Source organism: Melospiza melodia, chromosome 18 (assembly GCF_035770615.1).
Source record: "Melospiza melodia melodia isolate bMelMel2 chromosome 18, bMelMel2.pri, whole genome shotgun sequence".
In the NCBI taxonomy this organism is placed as follows: Eukaryota; Metazoa; Chordata; class Aves; order Passeriformes; family Passerellidae; genus Melospiza; species Melospiza melodia.
In genome coordinates this window covers 12812285-12836467 of record NC_086211.1, presented here as the reverse complement: position 1 = coordinate 12836467, position 24183 = coordinate 12812285, and the positions used below count along the sequence as shown (strand labels likewise).

General features: G+C 42.4%; 1 protein-coding gene across 5 annotated transcripts in view; it reads left to right on the top strand.

The window, feature by feature from the left end:
• RBFOX1 (RNA binding fox-1 homolog 1) overlaps positions 1–24183 on the top strand; it is a 1162974-nt gene that overhangs the window by 344896 nt on the left and 793895 nt on the right. For 2 of the 5 annotated variants that reach the window (XM_063171133.1, XM_063171128.1), the window contains exon 1: positions 18504–18591. The exons of the other annotated variants lie outside the window; for them this stretch is intronic. In XM_063171133.1, coding sequence (XP_063027203.1) covers positions 18589–18591 — 3 coding nt within the window. In that variant the 5' untranslated portion in view covers positions 18504–18588. Of the gene's footprint in view, positions 1–18503; positions 18592–24183 lie in introns of those variants that run through there. 5 annotated transcript variants of the gene reach the window in all.

Below are 24183 nucleotides of genomic sequence, written 5' to 3'. Positions count from 1 at the left end.
AGGAGTGCTCTCTGAGGAGAATCTGGACTGTAATACCATCCACTATCAGGCTCTGCACTGTATTAAGGTGAGGGTCTCTCAGAAATACAGTAAGAATACTTTTCTGATGTACTTTTGCTTTCTATGTCTCCAAGTCTTTTTATCCTGGATTGTACAGGAAAGGATGAAAACATTTTCTGCAAGACTTTGATGAGTAGTTTTTATTTCTTGCATCTTCCCTGGTGTCCTCCTGCCCTCTGGAATCTTTGTTTGTTTGCTGAGGTGTGGGGACGTTCCCTCAGCTGTTTGCATGCACATGCCCTGCACCTCTCAGGACTTTGTTATTCCAGTCTCTCCCTTCCCCGAGTTCTGGATGTTCTGACATCCAGATGAGTCACCAAACACATTATTTTTTTTTTAGGTTGTTAGACTGATTTTATATGTGAGATTCATTTCGGATGCCTATTCTGAATAGACTTGTCTGCTTTCAATTTGCCTGAGCCATTGAGCAGAATTGGATTAGGTGTGTTTGTGGAATGATTTATTCCCAGCTCAGCTCAAGGAGGGGAATTTGTACCTGGCCAGCTGCAATTGCTGGGACACCCTGGGCCATGCAACACCTTCCTCTGGGGTACCACAGCAAACCCCCTCAGGATGGGGGCTGAGAAACCTTCTTTTATTGAACTGGGAGGGGGTTCAAACCCTTGAGGCTGGAGAACTTTGGCACAAAATGCAAATTATTTGCCCCATTTTTTGTCACTGTCATATTTTCTGAAAAATCCCTTTGTCTGGGATTTCTCTCCTAGGAAGCTGAGAAGCCTCAGGGAAAAATGAAAACAATAATTATCTGAGTGCTTCTCCTGTGTTTTGCTGCTTTGGTTTGGACATTGTTTACCAACTGGTCATTGTTTCATTGGTTTCTGCTGTGAATTGTTTTGACTTAATGACCAATCACTGTCCAGCTGTGTTGGACTGAAGAGAGAGTCACGAGTTTTCATTATTATCTTTTAGCCTTCTGTCTGTATCCTTTCTCTATTCTTTAGTACAGTTTAGTATAGCATTCTTTTATATAATATAGATCATAAAATAATAAATTAGCCTTCTAAGAACACGGAGTCAGATTCATCATTTCCTCCCTTCGATGGGGGACTCAGAAAATACCACAACCTTTCTCTTTCAAGTTTTTTTCCTAAATTTGGTGTTTTTCCTAGAACCAACTTTCTTCCAACTGGTTTAAAAAATGTTATTTTTATAAATAGGACCACATTAGTATACAGCTATATAAACATAGGTCTGTATTAGTATATAAATATATTGGAGGATAATTCAAAGAGATTATTCTAACCATTGTTTTAGGCTTCTTTTCAGTATTACTTTTAAAACTAGTTGTGATTGTATGCTGAGAAATAGAAAAGGGAACATGTTTTATAAGCATTTCTAGTATATTTGTGCAACAGAAAGTAAATAAAAACAATGTACTACAGAAAGGGATGTATTTGGCCAAATATGTGATAGGACCAGATGGATATTACAGTGATTTTCTTTACTGTCACATTGGGAATGTAGTTCCATTGTACATTTTCATTTCACTCTGCTTCTCTATCAGCTAGCAATGATATACTAGAATTTCTGGATGAAAATAGTCAGCAAAACATTTGTTCCAGTTGTAATCAGTGGAGCTGTGCACCACTTTAAAACCACAGCCACAGACAAGGAGAGCCCCAAAGGCAGCAGGAATGTCCAAGCTGTGTGTGCAGGTGAGAAGGGGCTGTGGTTCATGGCTGTGCAGGATTTGGAGTAACACAGATGGCATTTTTGTTATTAGAGTAACATAAATGCCATTTCTTCTAATTATTTATTTGCTCTACAGCATAATTATACCTTTAGATCCCAAGTTCAGGCTCTCTGCTTTGCTGCTGCCACATGAGTGTCATTTCTAGTCAGTACAGAGTGTGCAGGGCTGCTTTCTCTCTTGTGGGGTTGTGCTGGTGCTGGCTTTGAGGAAATCACCATGGAAGTCCCTTACCCTGAATATCCCCAGGGAAAGCAGCACTGGCATGATGCCCTGCTGGGGTACAGCCTCAGCACCAGGCTCCTTGCTGCTGCCCTCCCCAGAGCTTATTGGTGCCCAAGAAATAGAAAAAAAATGGAAGAATACTACAGAAACGTGGGTTTTATTACCATTCTTCCATTTTTCTTTTTTTTGGGCGCCATTTCTTGGTGCCCAAGAAAAAGAAAAAATGGAAGAATACTTCAGAAATGTGGTTTTTATTACCATATTGGCGCCAAAGAAAGAGAGAGAAAAAAGGAAGAATATTAAAAAATGTGGGTTTTGCTCTTACAAATGTTTTCTTTAGATGTGACTGTGCTTCCAGCAAGAAAGCCTCTATGAAAACACAGTTCAAACCTGGCAAAGTTCAGGCTCTGGTTTTATAGCCAAGGCCTTTCTTTAATCAGTGCTTGAAACCCGTGAGAGGAAAGGAGCCATAAAATCAATTCTAAGTAATCTTGGAAATGAGATAATAGTCCATTAATCTCATCAATATAAGCATGAAATTTTCTGCTGCAGTTCATGGCTACACATTTGTAATAAATTTATCAGCGGGAACAGGACAGAAGCCTTAGGATTACTGTAGGGGTTAGTGCCTCATGCTTCCCCTGCAGCCTTGGTTCAATTTGGTTTTTTTTAATATATTTTTTTCTCCCAGTGAATATATTTAATTCCTTTGTGCAATATTGGCAAGCTAAACTGGTTACTGGTTCTGTATTAAATGGGAATTAGTGGTGAATTTCTTGTGTGTGACTCAGGAATCAGTGCTGAAGGACTGGAGAAAGCAGTGACCTGCATGCTGCCACTGCTGCTGGGCAAACTGGAACTGCTGCCAATGTCTATGGTTCCTGTGGCAGACTTGTGCCCTTGCTGCACTCTAAGCCCTGTGTAGAAACCACAACATTTTGTGACAACCACAGAAGTTTTCTTAAAAAAAAAAAAAAAACAAAAAACAACCAAACACAAATGACAAAAATCCCCCAGACAAACAAACAAAACCCCCACAAAATCAAGTCTTTCTTTGAGCGTTTCCATTTGTTAGGGTGAAGCTCAAGGGGATGGTTCCTCCTCTCACCTCTTGCTCTCTGAACAACCCAGCCTACCTGGACTGGCTGCCTGCACAAACCCAAGCACCTACATGGAACGTGAATTTTGCTATCTCCCATTTCTAGGAACTGTCAAAGGCAGTGCAGGCTTTCAGAGAAAACATAATTTTATTTTTCTCCTTCTCCTAGAGGCTTCCCACCCCTTGGATAATTTGTCTGTGTGTAAAAAAAGGGCAATTGCCTCTACAGAAATGGAATTTGGGTGGCCTTGACCACTGGGCTTTGCCTTTCCTGGAGGTGGCAGGCCCTGGCACAGGGTGCCCAGAGCAGCTGTGGCTGCCCCTGGATCCCTGGCAGTGCCCAAGGCCAGGCTGGGCACCTGGGACAGTGGGAGGTGTCCCTGCCATGGCAGGGGGTGCAATGAGATGAGCTTTGAGGTCCCTTCCTACCCAAACTACTCTATGATTGTCTCTTGGCTCATTTTCCTGTGAGTTTTCCTATTCTATGTTCATTTGAGTTATATTTTAGGAACCTCCTTGTGGGATCATGGCATGAAGGTGGAGCAATGTAAGGACAGACTGGAACCATGCTGCAAAGAAAAATTAGCAGTCCTGAATCGCTTAAATAGAGAGTGAAATTTCTGTGTCAGTGTTGCAGGACAGGTTTTCCTGATTTCTGCTTTTTCTGAGCTGAGCAGCAGCAGATCCCCAGAGCTGAGCACCAGAGGGGAAACTGCCCCTGTGGGCTGTGCCATTTCCAGGGTTCCCTAGATGAAGGGAGGAATTGATGAATCTGACTCCATGTTCTCAGAAGGATAATTTATTTTTTTTTAATACTAAATTATATTAAAGAATGCTATACTATACTAAATAATACAGAACGGATACTTACTGAATGCTAAAAAGATAATAATGAAAACTGGTGACTCTGGAGAGAGTCCTGACACAGCTTGGCCCTGATTGGCCAAAGAGTAAAAATAACATATTATATTATATTATATTATATTATATTATATTATATTATATTATATTATATTATATTATATTATATTATATTATATTATATTATATTATATTATATTATATTATATTATATTATATTATATTATATTATATTTATTATATTATATCTATCATATTATATTTATTATACTTTATATATTATATTATATTATATTATATTATATTATATTATATTATATTATATCATATTATATAATCATATTATATTAATCATATTATATTAATCATATTATATTAATCATATTATATTTATTATATTTTATTTATTATATTTATTATATTTATAACATTTTATTTATTTTACTATATTTATTTTAGATATTATATTATATGATAAATGCTATACTAAATCTATACTGAAAAATAGAGAAAGGATACAGACAGAAGGCTACAAAGAATGATCATGAAAATCTCGTGACTCTCTCCTCAGAGTCTGACACAGCTGGCTGTGATTGGTCATTAAGTAAAAACAATTCACATGAAACCAATCAGACATGCACCTGTTAGTAAACAATCTCCAGCCACATTCCAGAGCAGCAAAACACAGGAGAAGCAATCAGATAATTATTTTCATTTTTCTCTGAGGCTTCTCAGCTTCCCAGGAGACGAAACCCTGGCGAAGGGATTTTTCAGAAAATATTACGGTGACACTGGGCTCTGCTTTCATTTTTGGTAACCAGCTCCTCAAACAGCTTCCCTCCCATGCATCCATTACCTCTGCACCAGGAGCGTTGCGGCGCAGGCCATTCTCCCACCATGCTGCATAATTTCAGTTTAGTGAGCCGCTCCACCCTTCCCTTGGCAGGGGATGAGAGGGTGGCCCGCCGGTGACACGCCCGGCCGAGGTGACCCTTGTGTCATTGATTCTTGGGGAGGATGGCTCCAGCTGGATGCCTTCTGCCTGGTCACCATCAATTAGTCCTGTGTCACTGCCTCTAACAACCACAGCACACTGATAGCTTTTAAATGATGGTTTATATGACCTGAGACAAGAGATAGCCTTATTTTTCTGCTCTATTACTTTCATAGAATAGTCTGGCTATTATTAACAGGCCGTGGTAAAATAATTGTAAATTCCTTTGAAATTTATAGCTGTTTTGCTCGTGAATGTAAACCTTGGCAGAATTGCAAACTATTAGTGAGCAGATGTAAGTATATGTATTTTAATAATGTGGTATTACATATAAGTATAATATTATAATATTATATATATATAAAATATATAATATTATATATAATATATAATATTATAATATATAATAATATAATATTATACATATAAGTATATGTATTTTAATAATGTGGTAATGGGATCGTTTTTTCATTATTTTAGCAAGTTTACAGCTTGAAGGTGTTGCAGAAGAGTTCTGTTGCAGAACTGTTGATTTTTCTGCAGCTGTATCAATATAGGAATATTTATATAATAAATATAGGGATATTTATATAATAAATATAGGGGTTTTTATATAAATAGGAATTCTCTGACAGTGTGATGAAGTTCTAAATTGGCTGTGAGGGCACAGCCATGGCTGCAAGAAATTGAGTCTGCCCTGGCAGGTACAACAAGGCAGAATCTTCTCAGATTGGAATCAGATTTCATGAAGCAAGGATGATGGTGAATAAAAATATATTAGAAATGAATTTCTGTTATAATTGGGCATTTTTAATCTGATTTCCAGGTAATGATCAACATTTGAAACTGTCTAATAGCAGTTTTTAATACTTCAATGTTTCCTAAATTTGTAGTTGCCAGTTTCCAAATGAGTAGTGAATTGCTTTCTAAAAAAACTGTCAAAAATGAAATGCAGAAATTCAATTTTACATATAACTGCACTTTTGATTTAGGACAGAAAATTCCTCTTTTTCATTGCTAAATCTCTGAAGGGTTTTAATTGTTTGTTCATTGAAGGTGGTTTTCAATGTGCTGCTGTCAAAGGCTATGAAATAACCCCAGAACTGGCTCCATTCAGAGCTGAGCCTGCTGGCCAAGCTGTCAATTTAATTGGTGAAATTACCAATCTGGTAATTTCACCACCAGCTTGAATTTACCTGGGTCAGACCCTGGTGGGTATTATGGAAAAGTTCTGTGGGTTCCTTCACCTCCCCTTCTTCTTCAAAGGTCTGTGAGGGCCTTATTAGGCTCAAAAATTCACTTTAGATGGTTCATGGGACTTGTGAGCTTTGTTTGGAAAAGTTTATGAAAACAATATTATGGAAATTGTGAGGTTTGTGAGATTTCAATATTTACCATGGTAGAAATGAACAATATCCACTAAAGACAACAAAAATAAGGTAAACACATTATTCACATCAAAGTTTCTCAGGTAAAGTCCAGTCTTCTCCAGCTGTGATATTTTAGTTGAAAACCTTGGATTAGTTTGGAAAAAAGGAGCCCAAAGGAGACTTTTGGGTGCATTTCTGGAGTGTGATGTCTGACATGTGGTCTTTTACATCCCCTTTCACAAACTTTTCATCACCTCATTATCTTGTGACACTTTGCAGGAGGTGAAGAATGCTCCATGAAAATACATAAATCATGAGGCCTCTTCAAAACTTCCTGAACTTCCAGGGGTGATGAAAAGGGTGGAGCCTTCACTCTTGGCACACAGTTCATAAGAGGTGGCTTGGTGAAAAGAAGGATGTAAAGCAGAGTAAAATACAAGGGAATAAAGCTGCTGCTATGAAATTGAGAAATGAGGAAAGGTGTAGATAAAGAAAGAGGTTGAGTGCTAGAATTTTATATTTAAGGCATTAAAAGTCAATAAAAGGGTAAGGGGGGAGGAATTTTTTCAGTGTTGTGGAAGAATTATGCCTCACTGGAGAATCTGCATAGATTCTTAAATCTAATGGGCAGAGGCTGGTTGTTGTGGAATTCATTTTGCTTTGTTGGTGTGAGGGCAAATGTCTCTTTCAAACACAGATTTACTATCCTTGGTACGGAACCAGGACACAATATTCTCTAAAACACTTTGGGAGCCATGGTCAGCTCAGAAAGAGGGAAAAGGGACAGGGTCAGTGAGAGCTGTGGGACACAGATAAATTCAGGAAATGCAAAATTCATTTGCTGAGTGACAACAAATGTGCAACTCTGGTGACAAACCTGGGGGATGCTGCACATAATGCAATTTCCAATGAATAAGGACTTCACCTGAGCTGGTTTGCACAATTTCCATCAAAAATGTAAATTTTATAATTTAATGTTATCAGCCCACAAACTCTTTCCTACCAGGATTCACTGCTGTGCTGGATTTGCTTTATGTGGTTCTGAGAGCTGGGGTGGCATCTGTCAGGAGAGGTCATTGGGAAAGATTTTGGGGTCTGTTTGCTCTTCCCCATTCACTTTACTCAGCCATTTATGCCAATTTAGGCTTAGAAACAGCTCATATGAACCAGGGATCCTCTGCCTTGTATGGTGCATGCTCTGTGCAATCCCTTTGGGAAAGTACCACATCAGGCATGGAGCACTGGGAGATGAGGCTTTGGTCCTGACCTTCCCAGCTCTGCCTGAGAATTCCCTCATGAAAGTTTCTGCCATGGTCTCCTGCATGCTGAGGAAGCAGTTCATAGGCACAGGAAACCTTCCAGGTTTACATGTGAGTCTAAACATAAGCTCTTCACATGGCAGTGTTAAAGAGAGCGTGGATGAGAAATTCAGGGGGGCAATCTCACCAAAAATTTTGTGTTTTCTACATCCCAAAGTCATTTTCTCAAATTTGTGTTTTCTACATCCCAAATCAATTTCAATTTCTGTGTGTTTTTCATGGTTCCCTGCCTAATGAAATCGATGGTTCTGTTGCTGGGTTTAAAATGAAGCTGACACCAACTCCCCAAATGCTGCTGAAACCAATGGCCCTTGGACAAGGTCTTTGTTCTGTTGGCACCAGGTCCAGAGTGTTACATCTGTTTTATTAACTGAGCTAAATATTTACACCACCATGTCCCCAGATTGACCAAATCCCAGGAAATGCAGGTTTCCAATTCCCATTCCATTCAGAACAAAGAAGGGAGCAGAAATCACGTTACTGACACCTATTTCTCAGGTGAAATGTTCTCTACCCATCAAGTTTTTGTTTTATTTGAATAATGCTGAAGGATTTTAAATGTGTTTGGTGTAAGAATACACCACAAACTCTGGTTTTAGATGCTTCTGGAGACTTTAACCTAGGAATCCCTGCATAGCCTACCCCTTTCCAGGCCTAGGAAACATAAAAGTTTTGAAGTGTTTCTCTCTCAAGAAAATCTTTTTAAAGATAAGTTGTTGGGGGCTTTTTATGCCAGACATACTCATCCAAACCATTATCTTACTCTGCAATTAGTCCCCCTGCAATCAAATAAAGGGCATGGATTAATGGGAGAAGCACTAGAAATATTTTAAAGGGATTAACGTTAATGGAGAAACAGATTATCTTTCTATCAAATGAGGTTAATAACCAAAATTAGTAGTGGCCCCTCACAGTTAGTCACAACCTTCCAGAGTCTGCTAGAGATTAATCAAGTGAGTTTTTGTAGAAAGCCTGTAGAATTCTGAAGTGGTTTAGGCTCCTACCTCTCATTCTGAAAAGGATCAAGCCCTTTGGCTCTTGCTGCTATGCCAGCTTGAAAAACTCATTTCCTCGAGGAATGACTTGTAACCTGAGGGGTTTTCTGCAGCAGCAGGTGCCCAGCTGAACTCCCACCGAAATTCCTGTTATCACAGGCCCAGCCAGCCTCTACATCTGCCTTGTTCACAGTGTAAAATTACTACAGCATCATTAACACTTTATCTCATAATTAAGTTCATGTAGTAGACTTGAAAAGAGAGTATTTCTTTTTATTGACTCTATTCTATAAAACCCCATAATTGCTTAATCCTTTAAAATATTTAAAGCAATTAACATGTAGCCCTTATTTGCAGCAAGAAGTTGGCAAAGGTGGTTTGGAAAATCATCTCAAGCATCAGCTTGATCTGTGTATTGATGTGATATTTTCTGTAGCCATTGGCTGGCTGTAAATACATGTTAGAAGCCCTTTTGCGTGTCTCAGAGCATGAGGGAGGTGATGTTGCTGCAGGATTGCAGGATGATTATTGTCACTTTGGGCTCATCATTTCTGTGATGGTGCTCACAGGGGTCCCAGGATGAGGGAAGAGATGAGGATCTGAGTCCATGTTTCAGAAGGCTTGGTTCATTATTTTATTATATATATTACATTAAAACTATACTAAAAGAATAGAAGAAAAGGTTTTATCAGAAGGCTGGCTAAGAATAGAAAGGAATGATAACAAAGGTTTGTGGCTTGGACAGAGAGTCTGAGCCAGATGACTGTGATTGGCCATTAATTACAAACAACCACATGAGACCAATCCCAGATGCACCTGTTGCATTCCACAGCAGCAGATAACCATTGTTTACATTTTGTTCCTGAGGCCTCTCAGCTTCTCAGGAGGAAAAATTCCTGGGAGAACGAATTTTCCAGAGAATGTGAGTGCCACATTCCAAGGCCAGGTTGGATGGGGCTCTGAGCAACCTGGTCTGTGGAGGTGTCCCTGCCCGTGGGGTGTGATGGTTTTAAGGTCCCTTCCCACCCAAACCACTCCATGATTTTGTTATTCCATGTTCTCACAGGAGACACGGCCAGAGTGCTGCCAAGACAAAGGTGAGGATGGTCGTCATGTTTTCTCTCTCATTCAAACTAAAAAACATTTATGTTTCCAAATGACATTAAAAATCCCATTGTAATCTAACCCACACTGCAAAAAACCATGAAAACCCCAAAATAAGTAGTGCCATGTCCCCCCTGCCCCCTCTGTGCTTTCTTTCAGCTAAGTCTGACTCTGATGTACTCCCCTGAACAGCAGAACACCAAAGTTATTCAGGTCAGGAAAAGCTATTTTTTTGTAACAGTTGTGTGTAGCCAAAAGGTCCCTGTGAGAAGTTTTTCTGCAATAAAGAACAGAAAAACCTCAAAAGTGGTATTTCTAGGGAATTTATTATTAGAAAGAATTGATATTTGAGGAGCTTTGGTTTATTAAAAATGTGCAAGAGCTCCTCAGTGCCTAGTTCCATGCACAGCTTAGTGAAAGGTTAGAAAATTAGCTCCTGTGTGCTGCTTATACAGCTGGATGGATGGAGGGGACTTTACATTTCACAACTTCTTGTTTCTGACAAGTTCCAGTGAATTATTTATGTGGCCACTTAGCCTGCAGAGATGGAGCCGGGGGAACAAACTGAGTTCACAAATGCTACCAGAAAGCCTTCAGGTGATAAGATGAAAATGGATCTTGGGCGCTGCTGATCTCAAACCTGGACTCCAATTTTTTGGCCTGCAGATGAAGGGTTGTGTGGCTTACATTTTTCATCTCTAGCTCGTGAATTTGTGCAGTTTATGAAGAATTCATGAAGTTCTATTTATCTTCAGCAATTGCCTTATGAATCAAGGGTTTAACTGGAATAAGATAATCCAGGAAATAGTAAATTTCAATTCATTTTTATGAATCTAATATATATTCCACATATGAGAGCAGAGATGTGAATACATTAGTGATAAAAATACTAGAAATAAATTACCTATTTCTGTAACTGTAGTTTAACTCCAAAAGTCAGAGATTTTGGCAGATCTGATCCTTGCAGCTCTTGGATTTTCTGGGAGTTTCTACCCTTAAAAGTGAGTGAATACACCTCTGTGGGTTTTTTCCCCTCTCTTATTTCTAATGGGCCACTTGCCAGCTTGATTCTTTATCTAAAGCAATATGTATTCACAAATGAAATGTTTGGAAAATATTTCATTATTTTCAGGGAATTTCTTTTTCTTGGCTAACCGGTATCTTCCCTGATATTTTTGTTGATGACCCTGTTTTAAATCCTTTCTCTGCTGCAAACATAGAATCATGTGTGATGTTGGGCAAGTGGTTCTCTTCTAGTTATGTTAGTCCACACTCCAGGGTTTGGGATCCTCAGTTCTGGACTAATTTCAAATGCTGTTAGACTGAGGGGCAGATGATAATTCAAAGGTCCAGCAGCTAATGAACTACAAAGACTTGCTAGAAACTCAGTTGAGGGGATTGAGAATCAAATAGTCTTCACTAAAGGTTTTTCCCAAATTCTGTCTTCCAGTACTTCAATTAACAGTGCAAAAAGGAAATTTAAATTTTCTAAAATGTAAATGCACATGTCAATGAGTTCCTCAAATTTTGGGCGAAAAGTCTGAGGTTGTGGTGCAAATTTTGGCACATTTTGAGGGTGTCACAGGTGCCAGTGTGATCAGACAGCTCTAGAAAGAGTGAACTGCAAAGTCTGCAGGTATGGAAAAAGTACATCCAAACCTGTACAAATGATTCTCCATGAAATATTTTATTAATTGTGGCACAATCAAAAAAAGTTGCACTTGGAGAAACCATAAAAATTATCAATTGTTCAGTTGCTCTGAATCCTGCTGTGGCAATGTAAGAATTAAAGACATTTCTCAGCACCAAGCAGACCCTGAATGTCTTCTGGAATTGCTAAACTGGAGACTCTCCAGCTCCTACAGCAACCATCACTGAGCAGGTGACTCCTCCTCTGCTCCCTCAAGGTTCCCTTATTTATGACAAGAGCTGCACAGCCCCTTGTGTAGCACCTGCAATATTTATATATATTAAATATTAAAATTTATTTCCTTTAAAAGACAGAGCTGCTCCCAAGAGCTGCATGGTCCCTGCTGGCCACCATGGAATTGCTCAGGCTCTGAGCTCACAGCTGAGGGCCTGGTAGCTCTTTTTCAAGGAAACCCAGGATTGTTGTCCTGCCCAGGGAAGGAAACTGGTGAAGAGCTGGGGAAAGGGCTGGTGGCATCCTCAGGAGGCAGCTGGAGATCTCACTGGGTTAAACATTTCCTCAGTTCTGGTTATTTCAGTAGCAGCTGTCCCAACCACAAAGAAAAACCTACTGTCATTGCTTCCAACAATTCCTTTCAACACTTGCAGAGCTCTGCCTAAGTAGAAATGGAAGTGAAAACAGCAAGGTATTAATATCACTGCTATTAATGAAGAGATGGAACTAATTTTGGGCTAAGAATGATTTATTGCTTACACAAACATCAGTCTCAGAGGCTGTGAGATCTGTGAGAGCAAGCAGCCAGCCATAGCTCAAAGTGCTCACAACTTCTTTGTTACAAGGCAATATAGAACTTTCTAACCCAATGGATAGATGCCACAAGGTTTATTTTTCTTTTCTGACCTATCACTTTTGCTTAATTTTGCTGCACTGGGGATACTTTCATCCAATAGTGTGACAGTGTTCACAGGGGTCTCAGGATGAGGGAAGAGATGAGGATTTGACTCCATGTTTCAGAAGGCTGATTTATTATTTTATGATACATATATTACATTAAAACTATACTAAAAGAATAGAAGAAAAGGTTTCATCTCAGAAGGCTAGCTAAGCTAAGAATAGAAAAGAATGAATAACAAAGGTTTGTGTCTGGGACAGGGAGAGAGTCAGCTGTGCTGTGATTGGCCATTAATTAGGAACAACCACATGAGACCAATCACAGATGCACCTGTTGCATTCCACAGCAGCAGATAATCAATGTTTACATTTTGTTCTTGAGGCCTCACAGCTTCTCAGGAGGAAAAAATCCCAAGGAAAGGATTTTCATGAAAAGATGTCTGTGACACAATAGGCTTCTGTCTCACATGCACACAAATGCTTCTATTCTAACTTCTAAACCCTTTGCTTGCTCTATGCAACCACACCCCAACACTATAAACCCTTCACCATCTTATCAATGCATTTTCTCACTTACCTAAGGCATATTTTTACTTACAACTTTCTCATAGAAACACACAATTACGATTTTTTTCTACTTAATACCTGCGTATTGTATTTCCACACCAATCCAAGCTTCTCCCAGCGCTGCAGATCAAACCCTTCAGTGTCTGTGGGAGTTTCTGCTTTTCCAGTTCCCAGATCAAGGGCAGCGCAGAACCCGATGGTGCTGAACGTGTGGAGCCCTCCCTCCACGTGGGACAGCAAAGAGGCAGCTCCCAGGGCTGCAGCAAGGCTTTCCCAGCAGAAAGGCCACCTGCAGCAGCCTGACTTTTCCAGCACAGAGAAAGCAATGAGCCATCAGCCCTATCTGAACGGCCCCCAGCCCCAAGGCACTCCCAAAGTAACCCGGAGATCAAGGAGATGGATAAAAATCAGCAGGTGCCAGGGAGCAGGGCGTGCTCCTTCAAGATGCTTTCTTTGAGAGAAGTTGTGCATATGCTGCAAGTCAAAGTCAGGGGAGAGGAAAATTACAGCTCCCTGGAGAAAGGAAAGGGATTAATGTTTTATCACAGGGAAATAAGTGGAAAACTCTTGAATTTATAGATATGTAGATACAACCGCATGAAGATTTTGCTATTAGGGCATTAAAAATAGAAGTATTATCTTTCTACTCCAAGATTCTACTAAATAGCTATGAATTTCTAATTAAGTAATGTTAAATCTCTGTGACAATTTAGTTCATTTTATTAAGTATGACTGAAATCTGAAACCTAAATGTAATAATAACTTTAAAAAGTATGGGCCAAAAATCCCAAAATTATTCTCCTGAGTAGAACTATATGAACAAAAAAGGTACCAATTCTTTGTTCTGTCATGGAGACAAAAACATTAAACTATTCAGAGTATTTGATACACAAAGCCCAAGCAAATGACAAATTCAATCTAACCTGATCCATTAATCCAACCCCACACATAAACACACAATGTCCTTATCCACTCCATAAAAACCGTGCTCAACACACTATAAATTGCCAAGAATTAAAAAGAATTTAAGAAATCTGAAGTTGAACTAAACCCCACACCATCAGCACAGCACATGCACAGCCTGGTACATATTTTTCCTTTTCTTTTTTTCATGTTCCTTTTGTGTTGAAGGTGATTTGTTCATTTCCTTATGTCTGTGTGTCCTTTTTGTCATGAATTTCAAGAACCCAGGGAGTATTTAAGGCTGCTTTTCCTGCCAGTGTCCAAAGGGTTGATGTCAAGGCATTATTAATACCAAGCTTTGTAGCAATGCAGATTTTTCTATGAAGATTTTTTCTGCAGATTTTTTTCTGAAGACAATTCATGGGGTGTTTGTGGCACTGAAATTTGTGATACATCCGCAACAACCACCAATACTTTCCCTGAAGCTACAAATTTTACTGCCAATGGTTTCTGTGTTCCCTTCCCACTGGTAATGGCCTGAGCAGCCTCCCCCAGCAGGAATAAATCACTGTGGATGTTGATGTGGATGTGCTGGAGATATTCTTTGCTGCACATACAATATGAATTTTTAAAGCATTAAATATATATGTACTATTTATATCTTTCTTACAGAAGATATCTATTTATATCTTCCCCCAGAAGCTTGATATTTGACTATTTTAAATAAATTTTTTCCTCCTTTACTCTTGATTTTTTTTCTTTTGATACAGCATCTACAGCACTGGCTTAGTTTGCTGTTCAGAACAATTATTTTCTCCAATAAATCCTCTTTCACCTCCAATTCTTCTCCCATATACTACAGATCTGTGCTCTTGAGATCTCTTGGTTAGAACAACCTCACACCAGTTCCCAAATCTGGAAATAAATACATAAAATATTTCACTATAAGGGAAAAAAGGTTTCCAAATTTAAGAAAAACATGAAATAGGCTTTTATTCAGAAGAGAAATTTTTAAAAATATTTTAAGAATTAATCCCTGACCAGGGGTGTCTTCCAAACATTATGTTTGGAAGCAAGTAGCAAATGGAGCCATTTGCTACTTGTCCTTTATTTTTTTCTCTTCCCACAGATAATTTACATTACATTGGAAAATGTCTCCTTCTGAAGCAACTTTTGAACTGCATGACTTCACAATGATACTTAAGTTTGTATATTTTCTTTGTATTTCCTACAGAAATGACTGAGAATTGTGGCTTTACACAATTATAACTTTGGGGTGGAATGCCCAAGATTATTTTTTATCCAATGCTTTAAATGCTCTGTTCATTCCGAAGATGAATAAACATCAAGATGCCTTTCTGAAGGTGGTTCCTGTGGGAGAGATGCACAGGCACATTTGGAATCAGAGCTTTTAGGAAAGGAAATAATGAAATGCTGGAGCTCTGGAGCAGAAAACAGGAAAATATTTGGGAGCTGGTCCCTGCCCACGTGAGACTGATGCTGCTGGCTGCTCTCTCTGCTCCTTTCTTCTCACCCAAAGTTATTTCTTCCCCCAGAACTGTAACCCCAGCTGGGAGCCTCTGTATCACACACACAGCAAAGTCTGGAGAATGAAGGAGCTCTTTCAAGACAGATCTGACTTGCAGTTCAGGGTTCTTTCATGTGAGGGGAACAAAGGGAAGACAGATGTGAAAAACAAGCCAAGGGAACCTTTTTGACAGGGCTGGTACAAAAGGAGAGCATGGAGGTGTTGAGACTCCAAAAGACAAGCTCTCATGCAGTCACTTAGCACACACCTGATTCTCTAATCAAGCACAGATCAAAGTCACCAACACCTGCACCTGATTTGGTTTTAATCCTGTGAGTAGTTCTCAACACTCCAGTGAGTATTCACTACTCAACAGGAATGCTCGAGAGCCTAAAGAAAACTTTTTATTATGTCTAGTTTGTGAGATTTTTGTTCTTTCATGATGGATTTTGGTTTAGCTCATTTGTGTGAGCTCTGGCTTCTTATTATTTTAAAATATTTTCAGTTATTTTACATTAAAATAGTTTTAATAGTTTAAAATAATTTAAAATAATAATAATAAATTTAAAATAATTTCAAATAATTTTAGTTGTTTTAAACTCTTCATTCTGGAGACTGCCAGCTTTGTCCAGACAGGTGAGTGGATACAGAAAGACTACAGGTCAGGTTTGGAAAGAAATTGAGATGCCTAAAAATCTTTGCATTGGTGCTGCCTTGAAAGTCACATATTTGGAGAAGAGAGAGGAATTCTGGGCTGCTTCACGTGGGAAGGGACTGGATGGCCTTTCCTTTCTTGCTGTGTTTAATAACCCTGGGGCTGCATGGTCACTGAGTGTAGGGGCAGGAGAATCTGACTCTGAGTCACCCAGTGGTCACCTCTGTGTGAGCCAGCATTTAGCCTGAATAACCTAATGGCAACAATTTCACCAGGAAGAAAGTTTACTTCATACTACATCAGCATATGGCATCAAAGGGTGGATATTTTTTCATGGGCATTTCTTTTTCAGGTTCTTTTTTATTAGCTCAGTCTTTAAAATCTGCTGACAAAGCAGGAGGCATTGGCCCATATGGCAAACCTATCGATGCAGTCAGTCATATTTCATCAAAATGTTGAAAATTATTTTATTAGAGGGCCTAAATATACAAATTAAGGAAGAGCTGATGAAATGTTGCCTCATTTCTACTCTCTGTCTACCAGTATCACTTTCTCAGAGGGGTTAGTGAATATGGCTTTAAATATCTTGAACTGCAGAGTAATCAGTTACCAACTGTAAAACAATATTTTAGTGATTTGGAGAACTTCAGTGTAATGTTTTGACCTCCAATTTACATTTGTTGGACATAGGCCTCCCATTGCCCTCTCTGTGTTGATTTTGGAGTGAATTGGAAGGCTGAAAGGAAAAATGAAGGAAATCCATAGGGTTTAAAATCCATCCAAGGATCTTTATATGAACTTCACAGGGATCAGACTATAGAGTGGGACATGAATTTTGAGAGATTCTGTGGGGATAACTTGATAATTTGAGTTTTGATCCTGAGAATGAATCTTTGAGTAACTTTGTATTTCTCAGTAATCTGACAGATTTTAACGAGGTGCAGTCAAATTTTCCAGCCATTAAATACTGCTTCACGTTTGATGAGGAATGATAAATTCTGAAGTCACTGTCTGAAACGATCCAGCTTCATAAACTGGTGCGCCTTGGTAGAGGAACCCTCCTGAGTAGTTCTGAGTTCCGTGTTTAGGGGATCCAGGATCACACCCTGGGCCTTAAAATAGCAGCAGAAATAGGCCAAGCCCCAAATCTGTCAGGAGAGGCAGAGGGATACAGATATGTGCTTTTGATATGTGCTTCTCTACATGATCCATGTGGGAACTGCAGCTCAGCTTACGAAGACTTGGCTGTGTTTATTTTCTGCATGAAAAAGTTTATAGGGAGATTATTCACATGAAGCTTTTTTTTTTTAAGGGACCACACGCCTATAATTTAAAGCTTGCCTCCTCGTTATCACCTGATAACTGCTTTGCATTTCCATCTCGATGCTTGAAACAAGTCCCTACTATTACCCCACAGGAGGCAGCACATCTGTCTGATCCTCACACTCCCGTCTGTAATTGATACCAGTTACATGTTGGAGTAAGTCCCAGGGGCATTAATTTATTGTAGCTGAAGGTCGAGCAGCACAAAAACGTTTGATCACTACAGACCTAATACCTAAGGTATTGAGGAGGACAAGGCAGTGTTCTGACAGCTCTTGATGTTTATTTTTTTCGCCCCAAAACTTTCTCGTCAATAACTGCTGTCAGCCTCATTTAACAGTAATCCATGCCTTTAGGAACGCTGCGATGCTCTTCTCTTTAGGTGAGCATTACAATTCTTGCAAGATTTGCCTTCCTTTGGGCACAGGGAAGGCAGCGAGGCAGAGATGGCTGGGGATCGCCAAGGGCACCGTTTTAATCAGCAATTGCCGCTTTGCTGTGTGTGTTCGGGCTGGGGGGAGAGCACAGCTCTTCGGGACGAGCCCTGGGGATGCAAAGTTGCGGCCGCGCCGCCGGTGCTGCCCCGGCAAGGTTCGGGATCGGGGGAGCGCCCGGCGGTGGGCATCGCTGCCCGGAGCAAGGCCCGGAGCCGAGCCCGGAGCCGAGCCCGGAGCAATGCCCGGAGCCGAGCCCGGAGGTGCGGGCGGGCCCCACTCGGCCCCGCGGGTTCCCGGGCGCCGCCGCGCGGCCGCCGGTGCCGGGCGGGGCCGCCTCCGGAGCCGGGAGCCCCCCGCTCCCCCCGGGCCCGCTCCCCCCGGCCGCCCGCATCCCGCCCCCGCTGCCGCCGCCGCCTCCCCCGGAGCGCCGCTGGGGCTCCCCCGCCGCTCTCCCGCTCCCCGCCCCAGCCCGCCCCGCCGGGCTTGAAGGTCACCTCCGCCCGCCGCCGCCGCCGAGCCACTTTCCGCGCCGGCTGGCGAGCGGCAGCGCCTCCGCCCCGCGGAGCTCCGTGTCCGGCCGGTGCGGGGCTCCCGGGCGGAGCGCAGCGGAGCCGCCTCTCGGGCCCTGCTCTCCCCCCGCCACCGCCGCGGCGGGGCCGCCCCCGGGGTCTCGCCGAGGTCGCGGTCGGGCCGGGCGGGGGCCCCGCTGCTGCCGGAGCGCGGCGAGCCCGGGGGGAGCCGGGCGGCGGCGGGGGGCGCGGCATGCGGCGCTGAGCGAGAGAGCGAGGGCGGCGGCGCTGCCCGCGGGAAGGGGCTGCGGCGGCGGCGGGAGCCGCGTCCCGCTGCCACCTGCCTGCCGGGGCCGCCGCGACCCTTCGCCTCCGCTCGCCTCTTTATGGTGAGTTTGGGCCGCGGGAGCGGGGGGCAGCGGGGCCGGGGGGCGCGGGGCTGCCCGGCAGGTGCGCGGAGCATCCCGGCAGGTGAATGGAGCATCCCGGCAGGTGAATGGAGCATCCCGGCAGGTGCGCGAGGCAGCGGGGCCGCGGAGCATCCCGGCAGGTGCGCGGTGCCCCCGACCCGCGGAGCCTCCCGGCAGGTGCGCGGTGCTGCCCGGCAGGTGAATGGAGCCTCCCGGCAGGTGAATGGAGCCTCCCGGCAGGTGAATGGAGCCTCCCGGCAGGTGCGCGGAGCTGCGGCCGTCCCGCTCTGTCCCGCGGCCGCAAAGTTGCCGGGGCAGCCCGGGCGGAGGGAGGCAGGGCAGGGATGCGCGCCCGCGGCCGGGATGCTCTCGGGGAGCTCCGGCGCTGGAGCAGAAGGATGCCCGCGGGTCGGGGACACCGCGCCGGCTCCGCTGCCGCCCGCGAAGCGCCGCGGGGAGAAGCGCGGCACGGGAGGCGGCTCCCAAAGGCAGGGAACGGCGAGGAACATGGGCACTCGGGGCTCTGCCGAGCTGCTCGTTCAAAGAGTGCAGATATTGAACTGCTGGGAAACTACCTGCCTGTAAGTCCTCGGTATTTGCTGATTTTATTGGCGATTCATCAGACCGCTTTTCTCCTGCACGCCTCTGTCAGGGAAAGAAAGTGTCGGCGTTAATAGCTGTTCGGTGCGGGTGCAGTGACACTGTGTAAATGTCCAGGCAGCTCCTTGGGGATGCCGCTCCTCGGCAGGGCAGGGCTGTGCCCTGGGAGAGGGGTCTGAGATGTGACAGTGGCACACGCCGTGCATTTCCAAATTCTGTGATGGGGCTGTTGGACACGGAGCTGCCAACTTAACATGGTTCGCACAGATGGTGAAACGAATGTGGTCTGAAGTTTGACTGGAGTGATTCACATCAGCGAAGTGTGAAAGATCTTGTCCAAATCCGCAGCTTTTGTTTATCTACTCTGTGAATTGCAAATGTGCTATAGTATGTCACATTCTGAAGTAAGTTTAGTGCTGACTGTTTTTAAATAAAATTCACCTTATTTAAGGTGAGATGGAGCATAAAACACAGCAGACGCTGCTGGTGGCGTCCCAAGAATGTCAAGTACCTTGTTTCACTTCTCCAGACTCGATGATACTTAAGAGAGGAAAGATACTGTGTGTTTCATTTGTCATTGGGAAGTGTGAAAACAGTTGTATGCATGGGCTGTAAAGTAGAAGCAAGGTTTTGTCACTGCGGTAGAGATTGATGATGGTGGATGAATTGCAGTCTAAAACAGAGCTAGCCCTCCTAGTCAAATAATTAAGTTTTAGAAATCAGTCATAGCTGCTTGAGGAGTTATATGTGGGGAAGAAGTGGGGCTGTGTGAATTTTCAATATGTATGTCAATAGATCATTTAGTTTTCAGGAAAGTGGTTGATATCACGTGCTGCTGTTATCAGGATTGTAGTAGTGATTTAGAGCAGATATTTGATTTTTATTTACTTTTACTGGAACGTTTTACATTACTGGGTTTTGAGGAAGCTATTTTTAGGTAGGAATTCAGATTATAGTCGAGATCTACTTGCTATCTTATGCAGACTTTAAAGGCTTGGCTTCCCAAGTCTCATTTACAGTTTATTCTTCTGGTAAATACATTAGACAAAGGATCCAGCATTTGCTGAAATGAAATCTGTATTTCTAATGTCAAGACTATATTTCTTTCTTCTATTAGTACTTAGCCGAGTATCAGTAATAGAGCTGACAAATGCAATGAATAAAATTCCCAGTATGTTGATGATTTTTATAGTTCTTGTAATTCAAGTACTTGGTGTCCTTGATGTGACGAGGGTGCTGCTCTGGCTTTCATGAAAGGCTGCCCTTTACTGACAGAAATGCTGTCAGGAGTCAGGTGTGGAGGAGCAGAGCGTGGTGGTGAGTCCCTGTGCGCAGTGTGCTCCATTTCCAGCCCAGGGTGCACATGCAGCACTGCCAGGTGCAGTTCCCAGCCCTGAGAGTCACTCCAGGGATGCCTGCGTGCTGCGTGCCTGATCCCTTCTGGCTGCTGCTGCTGCAGCACACGAGGGCAGTGCTGTGTCCTGAGGCCATGGCTGCCAGCCTGCTGGGTTTGAAGTGTCTCCTCGCTCCCTGCTCAAAGCCCCCTTGAAGTTAAACATGAGCAGCACGGCCAGGAGGGACTCAGGCACTCCTGTCAGTGTCTGTGTTCCTGCCCAAGGCAGGATCAGCTCGCACCTGTGTCATCTCTGCTGGCATCCTTCCTGTGCTTTTTGTATTCCCATTCTTCTCTTACTTTTCTTCCTGCTCTTGCTGTCTTTTCCATGAGTTTTTCTTTCTTCTTGGTAATGCTCTTACCTATTATTTTCTAAAGAATCTTATCTTCTTCCCTGCAAACCCTTCCTCTGGTATGGCAGTCAGTCTCTTGCAGTATTTTTTCCTTGTTGCTTCGTGGGAGATCTACTGCTTCTTTGCCAGCCCTGTACAATATGCTGGATTTACCAGGTTTCTGCCTAGTCTTTAGGAGAAATGTAATGGAAATAGTACTTTGTGCGGACAGGTAAGGTGCTTTGTTCAGGACCAAAGAGCTGCTCAGTATCTGCTGGCACTGGGGGAGGTTGAGCTGCTTGGAAATAGAGGAGAGACCAATGGCTGAGTTAAAAAATCCACCATTGCTAGTTTTTCACCTTGTAGCTTGAACTGGCATGATCTGATTTTTAAATCTACCTAGAAGCATTATATACCATAAAGGGTAGAGCTCTTAAGTGCTGGCCACAAGAAAAAATATAATTTACAGCTATTGAAGGTATGGCTGCCTTAAGCATATTGTTGTCTGCAGGGTGTACTCGTCTGAAAAAGATGAATCTGATGTAATTAAGAATAACATCATAGTACAGCCTGGGAGAATGTATAGTGGCTGAAAAATGTGTTTGTTTTATGCATGTCAGAACTCCCTCTACTTAATTGCTGGATCTTTACTCCTTCCCATTTCATGTGTGAGATGGGGATCCTCTTATCTCACACAGCCTTGTAAATGTAGAGTGTGAACAAAACTGAAGTTAGGGAGCAGGAAAACGGACAGGGCTTAAAAGAGTGGCAAACAGAACATTTATGAGGGGTCCTGACTGTTTCTGGTCTTGATAGGGTGAAATCACAAATATCTGTAGCAGAACTTCTGATGACTCCATTGAGCAAAACTGGAGCTGTACTAGTTCCTGAGGGCAGAAATCTCCTCTCTCTGAGGATCTTCTCCCAGGTCATTAGTGACAAGCCATTTTATAGTTTTTCTTTGCTTTGAATTCTTTGCTTAGTTGCACTTTCTTATGAGTAGTTTTGTTCTTTTATTTAAAGAATTGAATTTTCCAGTGCCCATGATTATTTTGTAGTGCAAGTCCTCATTCTGGGGAGTGTAATGCCATCTCTGACACTTTATGTTGTGCATTCTTGCAGAGGTTATCAGTAGATTGTGATTGCATCACCTATTCTGAATGTCTGCTTTAAAGATTAAAAGCTGCTTATGAAACTCTCAGTATTTATAACACTTTCCCTTCATAACTAGTATTTTGCTAAAATTTACTGTTCCAGAAATGACAACTTCTTGCAAATTCGATAATTTTATTTGTGTCCTTCAGTTTGATGCAATAAATATAGTATTCAAACTGAAAGAAGCTGGAAAATCCCTTTTGGGATGCTGCAGTTTGTGTAATTCTGTAGAGCAGGAAAGGGAGGAAGGGTGGTTGTGTTAGATTCCCAGGATGGGTCACAGCTGGCCAGCAAGCAGCATCAAGGGCCAAAAATAGGCTGGAATACTATTTTCTGTAAAGTAGGTGTATTTTAACATCTCTATTCTTCTGCTCAAGATTTTTTGATTTTCAGACATCCAGAAGGAAGAATATTTAGGGAACATTCCAAAATCCAAGCTATTTTGTGAAGTATTGGTTTGGCTGGTTTCGAGGGGAAAGCAGCTGTTTGGTATTTTATAAGGATGAATATCTTTCAGAAGTTGGTTAAACGTCTCTAACATAAAACTGAAGCTCTGTGGCAGTTTTCTCCAAGCCAGCTAAAAACTCCCGAACATTTTGCAACTTTGGATGCAGCTCCAAAATCCCACATTCCCAACCAGCAGCTCCTGTGCTGATAGCTGAAAGGAGCACAGGAAATATGAATTTACACTGAAGATGCCTCAGGAAATGTGAATTTGCACTGCCTCTGCCACTGAGTGCCCTAAAACCCAGATAACGCCCAGGGGTGGGAGGTGCTGTGCCACAGAGCGGGAGCAGCACAGAGCACAGCTGGTGTGAGCAAACTGAGATCCATTAAAATAATTGCTGTGCTCCAGCTGGGAAGGTGTTGAGGAGCCTGGTTAGAGCAGGGTGAGCTGAAAGCTTGGCTGTGTCAAAGGGCAAACATGCAGAACTGAATCATTGAAGATAAACAGCGCAGGGCTGGCTGCAGGGCCAGGTGCAGCTGCCTGGGACAAACACTACAAATACTCGGATTTTCTGTCTGCAGCACACTTGGCTTCAGCCCTCCAGAGCACAACCCCTGGTCAGGAATGTTTAGGATACAGCAAGGAGAGGTCACAGTGCTAAAAAAGTGAATTTCAATGATGCAACCTAGGATACATCCCAAGCAATTGCTGCTTTGGGCTCCTCAGTGCTAAAGCAATGGTAGTGAGAGCTGGAGCTGCACAGAATCACACCCACAGAACATTCTGGGTTGGAAAGGACCCACAAGGATCAAATCCAACTCTTAAGGGAATGGCCTGAGTGGGGAGTTAGTGTCTCTCAGCTTTCTATGAGTTTTGTATCAAATCTTTGATTTGAGTCTGTTGCAGTGATAGTTGGGATCCAAACTTTTCCTTTACTTTTGAGCATTTATTCATCACTGTTCCACTGCATTTTCTTCTAGAATCAAATAAAATATGAATGTGTGCTGACCAATTTTCTTGATGAGGGCACCCATAACATCTTGCTCTCCTGGCTGCTGGTTCCAAGAGTTTTGTAAAGATTTTATTGTCTCTGAGTTCAGTCTCTGTATTAGTTGTGAGCAAACATTATATGATCAAAGCAGTAAGAAGCTGGCCTGAAAATATTTTTTTCCTCTTGAGAAATTCAGGGAAACTCAGACTTGATGTAGAAATTTCCAACTCTATAAAAGTGTGCTGTTTTGAAGGTGTGAGTGTTTGTGTGGGTAGGAAATTTAGGAGAATGTTTAAACAAGGAAGGGGCACCATTTCATATTAAAGTACTCATTAATAGTACTTTGATATGAATGAGTACTTTACAGTACTCTTTATAGTTGGAGCAGTTTTAGAGAAGGTGGAAGAAGCCCTGTGTACAGGTGTAAGGATGGTTTTGTTGGACAGTTGTACTTCTGTTAAAAGAGAAAAGTTTTGCTGTGTTTTAATCAGCCCCATGTTCACACGAGATCAAACTCTAAATCCCTGGGTGCTGCCCTGTGGGAAAGCCCAGGGAGGTGCAGTGGCTTTCCCTGGACTTGGCTCATCCTGCAGTCTGTCCTTTGGGTGTTTCAAGGCTTTTTTCTCTTTGCTGCAGCTTGCACATGAGAGAC